Here is a 12,166-nt window from a genome sequence, read left to right on the forward strand (position 1 = left end):
TGAGGGGGCCACAGCTTCCGCAGCGAGCCCTATGCTCAGGGGAAGGCTCCTCCGTGCAGAGTCTGGTGTGACACCAGGACAGCGCTAACTCTCTGCTCTTGTCCCCAGGTTTGCTGACAATGGCATCGGCCTGACGCTAGCCAGGTAAGAGCAGCCATCGTTGTGCTGGGCCCCTGTGGGAAGCCGTCTCTGCCCCCCTCACCCCAGACATCTCCCCACAGTGGCGGAACCTTCCCATACGACGACGGCTCCAAGCAGGAAATAAAGAACAGCCTGTTTGTTGGGGAGAGTGGCAACGTGGGGACAGAGATGATGGACAACAGGATCTGGGGCCCGGGCGGCCTGGACCACAGCGGAAGGACCCTCCCCATAGGCCAGTAGGTTTGCACCATGGCGGCTTCCTGTTTCACACGGCAGCACAGGAACTAAAGATGGCAGTTTGTGATTTCAACCTGTTGACTGTGAATTCCTCTGTCTGTTAGTGGCCAGAGATGTCACCAGAACAGTAGAGATGAATCCACAGGGGGCAAAGTCTAGGATTTGTGAGAGAAATCAAGCCACTGTGCTGCATGTGAGTCAGCGAGGTGACGTGGCTGTGTCAGAATGTGTTCTGTGGTTCTGGGGTGCGGTGACGAGACCTAGCGTCAGGGCCACCGTGGCTTCCTCCGTCCGCTGAGACCTCTGCCACTTGGAGCATCTCATCTTCTGAGGGTGGTGGAGAGTCAGGCTAAAGCACACTTAAGGCAGGACCAGGAGGGTGACGCAACCCACGGCGTGTCGCATGCAGATGGGGGTCTCCAACCAAGAGGTGGGCTCAGGCCTGGGCGTGGCGTGTGAGATGATGTCACGTGTTTTCAGGGCTGCCGTGTGCGTACGAGATGACACTGGTTCTACACGGGTCATTCTGACCTGAGGGCAGGTTTGCTCCGCAGCAGAAGAGCAGGGCTGTCCTGAGGAGTCACAGCTGGGAGGCTGGGGGCGTCCACACAGGGGGGCGATCAGCGTGTGTGCAGAGGACCGGGGTTGGAGAGACGAGCTGCCAGAGCACGGACGCGGTCCGTTCCTCAGGAGGCCGCAGCCTGGGCTGGCGAGGACGTCACTGCGCTCTCGCGCCGTGCCCGCTCAGAAGCCCAGACAGGCTGGAGAGCGGGCCTCCAAGGCGGCCAGCAGCCTGGGCCCTGTCAGCCTGCCCTTCCTGGGCCCTGAGCTCTCTTCCCTTTTTCTCGGGGAATGTCCTTCCTGCCTCAGTAGGCGGGACACAGGTCTGAACTCCCACCCCAAGGAGATGTGTGCGCTTGAAAAGATAGTGCGGACGGAAGCACAGTCCCCTTGGCACGAGTCATCAGGAGCCCTCGTTTCTGCCCGCCCCTAGCGAGGTAGCGGTCTCTCAGACTGTTTTCATGAGCAGCTCTGGGTCTGCATTTAGGATCTCTTTACTGAGAGTTACCAGGCTCCCAGGCCTGGAACATTATGGTAACTTCCAGAGGTGACTGGTTTGGTGGCCCGATCCAAGGCCATGTTAGTAACGTGACAGTACAGAAGAGCAGCAGGCCCTTGGTGTCCACTGAGGGCTCATGGCCAGGACCGCATGGTTTGGGCTTCCTCAGAACTGGCTCTGCATGGGGGGCCCCAGTGTGAAGGCCGAGGGCTGCCTGAGTGCGCCCTCTGCCCAGGGACAGGTCCCTTTGCCATGCTCTGCCCTCTCTCTCCTTCTTCACGTTCGCGTGGAAGCAGAGGGCCCTGGCCCAGAGGTAGAAATTCCAGTCGCAGCAGAGAAACGGGGCCTGCAGGGTGGGCGGGCCTGGATCTGGGGCTAGGTGGGAGGAGGCCACGGGAAGCCTGGTGGCCCCCTTTGGGCCTTGCTTCCTAGGCCCCGCTTGGGAGCCAGGCAGATGGGGACTCGTGCTGAGCATGCTGCCCCGTGCTGGGCCCAGGGCGGAACTGCCAGCCACCCGCCCCACTCCAGGCCCTCCCCCTGCCGTCACTTCATCAGCAAGCCCGCTGCCTCTCGCCATGTCCTCTCCAGGCCTCAGGGCCAGGGCCTCTGGGGGTCCCCTGGCAGCCTACCGCCCTACCTCGCTCCCCAGATCCAGCATGCTCCCACCTGAAAGGCTTACTTACAGAGAGGAAACTCATCTGCATCTTGATCTGTTTAAACTATTACAGCTACTGAGCCGATAATGACTAATGGCTCTTCTTTCCCAAGGGATACATATTGGCTCTCTCCAGCAGTGCTTACGGTATTTACCCAGTGACTCCTCATAGGATGGAAAATTTGGGGGAATTGATGGAAGAATTGCTTCAAATAGAGGAACATGCCCCAAACCCCAAGTCAGCAACTAGATGGATATTCATTTATGCACCCCTCCAACCATCCGTCACTCATCCATCCTTCCATGCAGCCAATAATTCACCCACCAATCGTTGATCGGCATTTCCTGTGTCCATAAGTGGTTTCTGAGTGAATTCATTAATGAATCAACAACACTCGCTGGAGGGGGTGGTTGCTGGGGGCGGGGTCGAGGGGTGTTTATCCAGAAAGTCTCTGCTGCCGCCCACCTCGGAGGGTGCAGGCCGCGTGGCGGCACGATGTGGCGGTCACCCTGACCTCTGCCTTCCTTGACCCCCTAGGGATTTTCCGATCCGCGGGATCCAGTTCTACGACGGGCCCATCAACGTTCAGAACTGCACTTTCCGGAAGTTCGCGGCCCTGGAGGGCCGGCACACCAGCGCCCTGGCCTTCCGCCTGAACAACGCCTGGCAGAGCTGCCCCCACAACAACGTCACCAACATCACCTTTGAGGACGTCCCGGTGAGTGAGGCCAGGGCAGGCTCCCGGCAAACCCAGACTTTGGGCAGTGAGTCACAGGGCCCGGGGGCTGGAGCTTGGCCCATTGCCACCACCACAGGGGTTGAGCGGCCTTCTCTGAGCGGGCTGGGCCACGTCCCAGTCCTGTCTGCATCTGAGCTGGAAAAGTACGAGCAGGGTCACCCCGCGGGTCAGTCTGGGTGGATGCCTGTGGCCCTCGCCCTGCTTGCAGCCCGCCGGGCCTCAGCGGGAGCCTCAGCGGGACCCGGGGTTCTGAAGCTCTTCCTCCAAGCCTCTTGCTTTTGACCTATGGGTCTTGCACCTTGGCCACCTGGCTTGGCACTGTTAACTTAAGAAACTTACAGTTTCTAAGGGAATCTTTGCTCAAGATGCTCTGTTCAACCTCTGTGAGAGTGGAACATAGACAGGGGCCTCCTGGCCGTAGACAGTGACAAGTTAGGAGCTGGACAACGGGCTGCCCTTGGGGATTAGGCAGGTCCAGGTCTCCTGGAGCATTTTCTTTGGGCTCAAGCTCTCTGAGACCTTCCCCGCTCCTCCCCTCTGCCCTTTGCCTGCCTGCCTGGTTACAGCGGGCCGAGGGAAATGATGGGAAACTTGTTACGTAATTTGCTCACTCAGGCAAGGGCCTGAAAGAGCCAGTCATGGAAGCCCCCAGGGCTCACGGGGAAAGCCTGCCTTCCTGAAGCACACACACTCACATGCGCTCTCACACATGCCCTCTTTCCACGTGTGTGCGTGCACCTCTCACATGCACCACCACCTCAGCCTCATTCCCTCACTCTCACACACACACACATGCACACCTCTGTGTCCCCTCACCCATCTGTGCAGTCCTTTGAGCCCGAGGACAGAGCACTCTCCAGGTCACCCAGAGCAGCTAACCCTCCATGACTGGAGGCCAAAATAACATGCTGGGTGTGGGAGCTGGGGCACAGCCAGCATTCGGCTGTTTTTCTGGCCCTGTCTGAGAGGCCAGCCGTGCCACTTCCCCCGATGCCCGAATGTACCCTTGGCTTGGGGGTGTATAACGTCAGTGGAAACCGGAAATCACCCTGGCCTGGCGGCTGCAGTTCCCCTACCCTCCTGCCAGCTAGCTGACTGTCCTGGGCTCTGTTTAGATTACTTCCAGAGTGTTCTTCGGGGAGCCTGGGCCCTGGTTCAACCAGCTAGACATGGATGGGGACAAGACGTCGGTGTTCCACGATGTGGATGGCTCCGTGTCCGAGTACCCTGGCTCCTACCTCACCAAGGCCGACAACTGGCTGGTCCGGCACCCGGACTGCATCGACGTCCCAGACTGGAGAGGCGCCATCTGCAGCGGGTGCTACGCACAGGTGGGGACACCAGGGAATAGCTCCCTGGGTGTTGCTGGTCACTCACTCATGTGACAAGTGCCGAGCACCTCCTGCACGCCTGGCTCTGTGCCAGGCCAGAAAGAGATAGGCTTCTCCTCTCTCACTCTTTTTACTTTTTCTCTTCACCCAATAGGATTTTTAAAAAGTTACAGTGGAAACACTTTGTAAGCAGAATGCTTACAGAAATAGTGCTCAGAGGTCCAGCGTGAGGATTCAGGTCAGGCTCCACTCACGATGTGACTGTGGGTAGGTGACTCAGTCTAGAGCTTCAGTTTCCTCATCTGTAAGACTGAGGTGATAGCTGAACCTCCTTCATGAGATTGGGGGGTGGCTTCATGTAAGGGACAGCCCCCTCCACCAGAAATATAATGCAGGCCACACACATGCTCTTAAATTTTCTCTTAGCCACGTAAAAAAGGAAAAACAGGTGAAATTAATCTTAATGGTAGATTTTATTTAACTCAGTATACTCAGAATACTGCCATCTCAGCCTGTAATCAATATAAAAAGATCATTGAGACACTTTGCATTCACAGTTTCTCCTGTTCTCTTTGAAATTCACCGCATATTTTATACTTGACATTTTCAACAAGGTAAAAGTTAGTCCCATCAAAACAAAGTCGTGTAATAAACTATTTTACGCATCTTTTTTTTGAAATCTAAATTTCGATTAAAATAAAATTTAAAATCCATGTCCTCAGCCACACCGGCCACATGTCCAGCGCTCCGCAGCCACAGGAGGGCAAGTGGCCGTCTTATGGGACAGTGCAGGCTTAGTGCCTGAAACATGTAGCAGGACCGAAAGTGTCAGCTCTTGTCACATTATTGTTACTGTTATCGTCTGGATGAACGACGGCTGAGTAAATAAGGGAGAGCAGAGAGGCCCAGAGGGACAGGAGAGGACGATGAAGTTGTCCTCACAGCTCCCCCACAAGGCAGGCCTCGGCATGCGGACGCCAGTCGCTGACTGTGAGAGAAGCACTAAAAGGCAGTTTGAGGAGAGACGGGCAGGGCAGCTGGCATCGGGCCGCGGGGAAGGGCAGCTCCGCACGCCCCCAGGGCTGACGTTTCCCTGTCCGTTGCATATGAGATGCAGCTGGAGGAGATGACGACCCCTTTCTCTAAAGGCACATTATTGCACATCGGTGTGATGCTGTCTCTCGGCCACAACTGTAGGGATGTCACCTTGACATGTCATAAGCAGGATACAGTGTTTTAACAGGAGGCTGGCCCGAAGCACCCAGGCCCTTTGGCCCTGGGACTCAGTGGCTGATGGTTTGCTTTCAGTTTCTCCTCTGAAGCGAGGTGCCATTCATCTGTCCAGTGTGACTGACACATTTAGGGGCCACACACTGAGAACCAGAGGGGAAGCCGGGCAGCCCACACAGGCCGGACAACAGCCCCTAACAGGGCAGTGCCATTCGCAGCAGAATTGTGAAAGTCTTCCCCCTGCCCCCTCCTTTTCCCAAAACTCGCCATCTGACTCTCAAGCACACCGCTCCCAATCGCACTGGTGTCTCCTCAGCGGAGCACTTGTTCGAAGACGCGCAGAAAGCGTGGCCAGACTGCACAGTGTGAGGGGGCTGCCTGCCCTGGCGGAGACAGGCCCCTTATTTGGCCTCGTTCTCCCTCATGCCTTCTGCCAAGGGCGCCGTCAGGAGACAGTGCCTCTGAAGGGCGGTCTGCGCTTGGATGTTAAGCAGACGTGCTCGGAAAGATCCTTTGTCATTGCTCCATTGTGTTTCCTTTTTGGGTTTTAAAAGATGTACATTCAGGCCTACAAGACCAGTAACCTGCGGATGAAGATCATCAAGAATGACTCCCCCAGCCACCCTCTCTCCCTGGAGGGCGCCCTGACCAGGAGCACCCACTACCAGCAGTACCAGCCGGTGGTCACGCTGCACAGGGGCTACACCATCCACTGGGACCAGACAGCCCCCGCCGAGCTTGCCATCTGGCTCATCAACTTCAATAAGTGAGTGGGTCCCCCACCCCCCCGAGCCCAGGGCAGCAATGATGATGGTGCTGCCTCACTGTGGAGTCCCAGGTGGCCTCTCACAGGATGTCGGGCTGGCCCCTGGCCTCCCCGTGGGAGGACACTTCTGGGGGGATGACATCACACAGCAGTTCAGAATTGGAAAACCCTGCCGAGCCCCTGCTCTGGGCATGGGTGGCCTCAGGCAGGGCATCCGAGCCTTTGGAGCCTCTCAGTCCCTTCACGTGGGAGTTGGGGACAGTAGCCCATCGCAAGGGTGCAGTGAAGATACAGCGAGCTCACGTATAACAAGCATGTCGACCTGGCGACCATGTTAGCACTTTGCGCAGAGGAGAGGGGCCGTGCAGGGCACAGGGATCAGGCTGAGGGCGCTGGCCAGGGGCTCCAGATACTACACTCAGGGTCTTCTGTGCACGTCATTTGCTTGTCGCCACATTCCTGTGAGGCAGAGATTTATCAGATGCGGAAGCGAGACCCACACACGTGACATGGGCCCTCCACCAGGCTAGAGCAGAAAGTGGGGGGTCCGGCCCCCCATACCTGGGCTCTTTCATGCCCATCCAGCCACAGCGCCCTGCGGGGCTCACCGCTGCAGACCCTGGAGACACCCACCATCTGTCGCGACGGTCCTTCTCTCCTCTTGAACACTTGCAACTCAGCCATTACCAACAGCAAGTGTCCTTTCAGAGTCCTCATCACAAAAGAGGGGGTGCCACTGGTGGAGCATTCGCCAGTCTTGTTCCGGCTCGTGCCTGGCACCCGGGAGGCCAGGACCCCTGCTGGTGACCTAACACAGCTGCTGTTGCAGGGGCGACTGGATCCGCGTGGGGCTGTGCTACCCGCGAGGCACGAGCTTCTCCATCCTCTCGGATGTCCACAACCGCCTGCTGAAGCAGACATCCAAGACAGGCACATTCGTGAGGACGCTGCAGATGGACAAGGTGGACCAGAGCTTTCCGGGCCGGAGCCACTACTACTACTGGGACGAGGCCTCAGGGTGAGGAGCCTGTGCGGCTGTGAGGAGGCGTCCTTTGGTCCCGGCCCCTCCAGTGACCCCAGGAACCCCTGCAGCCAGTGCCGGGCAGTGTGGGATCTTCTCCTGGGTTCCAGTGCCCTGAGGCCGAGGGTGCTGTCCACCAGCTCATGTTCCAAGCTGCTGAGCCCTTCGAGCAGCATAAACATCCGTGTTGGAGGCCCTCGCCCTTTTGCTAAACTGCATAAGGTGCTAGGTGCAGAGACCTAGTGGGAGGGGTGCCTGCTCGCTGAGACAGTCCCCACCCTGAGCGAGCCAGGCTCCTGTCTGCAGAGGGCAGCGCATCTCCTGGGCGCCCACACTGGTCGCCAGCCCTGGGGCTGAGGGCGAAGGTTCACTTTATGGCCATTTTCCATTCTTGTTCTGAGATTGAGGATGAGGGAATAGCTGACGTGTGCTCTCGTGTTTTGTTTTCTTACGACAGATAATGGCTCTCTCAGTTTTATTACAGTGTTGGGCTTGGAGGCAGCAAACAGCACCCCATTTCCCACACAAATGCTAGCTGGTCATGAGCCGACAAGCCAGCAGGTGAACAGGGAACGGCTGGTCTCGCTGCCGGCAGAGCCGTGGGAGACACAGCTGCCCACCCTGCCCCAGGGCACACGGAGCAGTCGCAGGCCCCCTGCGCAGAGCCCACCCCTCAGGCTTAGGGTGCAGAGGAACAGAACAGAGCGCCCCTGTCTGTGGCAGACCTGTAGCACATCCCCACCCCCAGCCAATTGAGTCATCTACTTCCTGGGGGAAGAAGAAAGTGAGGGGACAGGCCGGGGACCAGGGGTGCTTAGGAAAACCCTTTCAGGTGAAAGACAAGGAGGCAGTAAATATCCCTCAACACCAGCAGGAAGTATTCTGATTCAAAAACAAGTGCTAGAAGAGTCAGATCCTCGGGCACTGTCTGTCCCATTTTCTTCTCTTAGGATCATGGAAAATGGGACATTCCAAAGATGTGAATTTTTCAAATGGAAACTGCCACTAAACAAGTTGGACCTTTTTGATCAAAACACTGAGAATCTCTGATTTTACCCCTTATAAATACCTTTAAGCAGATTTTGCTGTATACTTTAGCCTTTTTGTTGATAGCTCAGCTTATCATTGTGCCTATTGATGATTATGCTGTGCTTCTTAAAAATAATTGGAAAGTTCGTTTTCAGCTGCGGTGAACATGTGCGATTGAAGTGGTTCCAGGTGTGCACACAGCTTAGCTTAGTGGACGCGCAGTTACACACCTTACGTAGTGACCCCCCCTACAAGCCTAGTGCCCACCTGGGTGTGACTGTGTTCCCCGTGCTGTACTTGACACCCCGTGACTGTTTTTATAACTGGCAATTTGTACTTCGTAATCCCTCCCCCTTTTTCACCTGCTCCCCAAGCTCCCTCCCATGTGGCAACCATCAATTTGTTTTCTGTGTCTGTGAGTTTGTTGGCTTTGTTTGTTTGTTCGTTTTGTTCTTTAGATTCCACATGTAGGTGAAATCATATGGCATTTGTCTTTCTCTGTCTGACTTATTTCACTGAGCATAGTACCCTCTAGGTCCATCCATGTCATTGCAAATTGTAAGATTTTGTTTTCTGTGGCCGATCAGTGTTCCGCTGTCTACATGTACCACCTCTTCTTTGTCCAGTCGTCTATGGATGGGCACTGAGGTTTCTTGCATATCTTCTGGGTATTGTGAATAATGCTGCAGTGAACATAGGGGTGCATGTATATTTTCAAATTAGTGGCGTTTTCTTTGGACGAGTACCCAGAAGTGCAATTGCTGGGTCATAAGGTAGTTCCATTTTTAATTTTTTGAGGAACCTTCATACTCTTTTCCATAGTATCCACACTAATTTACAATCCCAGAAATAGTGCACAAGGGTTCCCTTTTTTCCCTCCACATCCTGGCCAACACTTATTTGTTGATTTATTGACAATGGCCATTCTGACATCTCATGGTGATTGGGGATATTGAGCCTCATTTCACGTGTCTCTTGGCCATCTATATGGATTTCTCCCCTTTGGAGAAATGTCTGTTCAGGTGCTCTGCCCACTTTTTAACCGGATTTTTTTTTTTTTTTTTTTTTTTTGGTACTAAGTTGTGTAAGTTCCTTATATATTTAGGCTATGAACCCCTTATTAGATATATCATTGTGAATTCTTCTCCCACTCAGTAGATTTTCTTTTCATTTTGTTGAGTTTCCTTCATTGTGCAAAATCATTTTATTTTATGTAGTCCTATCTGTTTATTTTTTCTGTTGTTTCCCTTGCCCAAGGAGACATATCCAAAAAAAATATTGGTAAGAGCAATGTCAGAGAGTTTACTGCCTATGTTTTCTACTCGTTTTATGGCTCCGGGTCTTACATCTAAGTCTTCGATCCGTTTTGAGTTTACTCTGGCAAGTGGTGTAAGAAAGTGGTCTAGTTTCGTTCTTTGGCATGTACCTGCCCAGTGTTGCCAACACCATTTGTCGAAGAGACCATATTCACCCCTCTTGACTCTATGTCAGAGGTTAGTTGACATACAGGTGTGGGTTTGCTCTGGGCTTCAATTCAGTGACAACCTCAGGGACTCCAGGCCGGGTCACAGGATGTTGGTTTTCTGTGCAGAAGCCCAAACTCTGGGGCTTTTTTGAATTCTTGGGGGCTATTTTTAATGACTTTTCTACCTCATAAATTTGCAGTTCTTTCTTACTCAGATTCGGAGCAGCTGCCTCTGGTGGCTGCCTTCTCTTCTACTATAGGCTAGGTCACTTGGTAACCTGTTCACGGGAACTGGGGGTAAAATAAAACTTAACAGGCTAAAAGTGAGGGTGTCCAAATACATTTCACACCCTGAGTCATCTCTGTTTCTCAAGGGGTGTTCCCTGTGCTGTATTTAACACTGTGGTGACGTTAGCTGCTCAGGAGTGCGGAGTTGGCCAGGTGCGCCCGAGTGCGGGGCTGTAGACGTCTGGAGGGTGCTATGCTTGGGCACGCGGCTGTCGAGGCACTGCCCTGAGTGCACACGGCGCCCTCTTCCCTGTGTATAGGCTGCTGTTCCTGAAGCTGACAGCTCAGAACCCAAGGGAGAAGTTTGCCTTCTGCTCCGTGAAGGGCTGCGAGAGAATCAAGATCAAAGCTCTGATCCCCAAGGACGCGGGCGTCAGCGACTGCTCGGCCACAGCCTACCCCCGGTTCACGGAGCGGGCCACTGTGGACGTGCCCATGCCCAGGAAGCTGGGTGCTGCTCAGCTGGTGAGTGGCTGGCAGCACACCAGCCCCTCTGCCTCCGGTGCCGCCCAGGTCATCTCGGGACGCCTGCTCAGCACAGTGCACTTCCCTCGGCGGGGGTGGGGGCCCAGGGGAGACAACTGGGTGTACGGTCGCCTCCTCAGCCTCCTCAGACCTACCAACCACGCCGGACATGTTTGTTTTCCAGAAGACAAAGGACCACTTCTTGGAGGTGAAGATGGAAAGTTTTAAGCAGCGTTACTTCCACCTTCTGAACGACTTTGCTTACATTGAAGTAAGTGATTACAGTCCCCGTGGAAAGTGGGTGTGCTCTCAGGGCTGTTGTCACAAATGACCACAAGCCCGGTGGCTTGAAACAATGGAAATGTACCCTCTTGCAGTCCTGAAGGCCAGGAGTCTGAAATTGAGGTGTCGGCAGGGTCGGTTCCCTCTGGAGGCTGAGAGGGAGAAGCCGTTTGGGCTGCTCCTAGCTTCTAGGACTGCTGGCAACCCCTCGACCTCCCTTGACTTGTAGACAGGTCCCCCCGGCCTCTGTCTCTGCCTTCACGCAGTCCCCTCCCCTGGCTGGCTGAGTCTCACCTCTCCCCTGCCTCTTCAAAGACACCAGTCACTGGATTAGGACCCACCCTAAATCCAGGTCTCATCTGGAGACCTTTCCCTTGATTACATCGTCAAAGATTTATGTCCAAATATGGCCCCGTCCATAGGTTTCAGGGGGCCATATCTTTTGGGGGAGGGGGCACTCTGTGGCTCACTGCAGAGACCTCCGAGAACCTGTCTTAAGTGGGCTGCAGAGGCACCTCTGTGTTCAGGGTCTACGTGGGAACAGTGGGCAAGAAACCCCAGGCCCCTCTGCCTTCAGGCCACTCATGTTGTGTGGCCCTGGTCCCCAGGTGGACGGGAAGAAGTACCACAGCCTGGAGGATGGCATCCAGGTGCTGGTGATTGACGGGAGCCGAGGGCATGTGCTGGGCCACACAGGCTTCAGGAGCTCCATCCTGCAGGGCGTCCCATGGCAGGTCTTCAGTTACGTGGCGGCCATCCCTGACAAGTGAGTCCATGCCTCTGCGTCGTCACTGCTGAGGATGCCGCAGGCCCCAGCCCGGCCTCGGCCCAGCGGCCTTCATCGCAGTCTAGCCCAGGAAAGCTTAGGGAGTCTGCAGCCCGCCCCCGGGTTTTGGGTGCCGGGCCTGGAATGCCTCTGCCTGGTGACTCTCCATTGGAGCCAGGGCCTCATGAACACAGGGCAGGCCCAGGCAGACGGTTACCCGGTTAAAACGGGAAGCCTGCCCTGGCCCCGGTCCCTGGCCTGGACACTCCCCCGGGTGACCTCATCCCTTCCCACACTTCTAATGTGATCCGAATGCAGCTGGCCCCCGAGCTCCCCCAGCCCAGACCTCCACCGAACCAGACACTCCTGCCCAAGCGCTGTGTGGAGGGCGCCACCCGCAGGCCCTCTGTGGAACTGAGTTCTCAGCTTTCGCTTCTCACTCCCCAGACCAGGCGCTCTCAGGGGCCATCTGAGTGGGTGGCCGGCCACTGGCCATCCAGGCAGCTAGATCAGGGCCTGGGAGTCACGTCTGACGCCTCTCTCTGTCACGGTGCCGCACTCTGCAACCACGTCCTGTCAGCTCCACGGGCACTGTCGCTCTGCCTCCAGTTCTTCCCCATGTCCTCTCCATCCGGGCCTTCCCGCCCCGTCGACGGGGAAGGGTGGAGGCAGCTGCTCACACCACAAACG

At 55.6% G+C, this 12,166-nt stretch overlaps 1 protein-coding gene across 5 annotated transcripts in view; it reads left to right on the plus strand.

The window, feature by feature from the left end:
* The window catches only part of LOC107500506 (cell migration inducing hyaluronidase 1), a 113,247-nt gene that overhangs the window by 96,490 nt on the left and 4,591 nt on the right, over positions 1-12,166 (plus strand). For 4 of the 5 annotated variants that reach the window (XM_016125821.2, XM_036231863.1, XM_036231864.1 and 1 more), the window contains 9 exons: positions 109-144; positions 222-377; positions 2,632-2,812; positions 3,949-4,164; positions 5,949-6,160; positions 6,990-7,178; positions 10,224-10,428; positions 10,613-10,699; positions 11,319-11,476. In XM_016125821.2, coding sequence (XP_015981307.2) covers positions 109-144; positions 222-377; positions 2,632-2,812; positions 3,949-4,164; positions 5,949-6,160; positions 6,990-7,178; positions 10,224-10,428; positions 10,613-10,699; positions 11,319-11,476 — 1,440 coding nt within the window. The remainder of the gene's footprint in view (positions 1-108; positions 145-221; positions 378-2,631; positions 2,813-3,948; positions 4,165-5,948; positions 6,161-6,989; positions 7,179-10,223; positions 10,429-10,612; positions 10,700-11,318; positions 11,477-12,166) is intronic. The other variant, XM_036231862.1, reaches the window with a different exon arrangement.

Source organism: Rousettus aegyptiacus, unplaced genomic scaffold (genome assembly GCF_014176215.1).
Source record: "Rousettus aegyptiacus isolate mRouAeg1 unplaced genomic scaffold, mRouAeg1.p scaffold_m13_p_14, whole genome shotgun sequence".
NCBI lineage: Eukaryota > Metazoa > Chordata > Mammalia > Chiroptera > Pteropodidae > Rousettus > Rousettus aegyptiacus.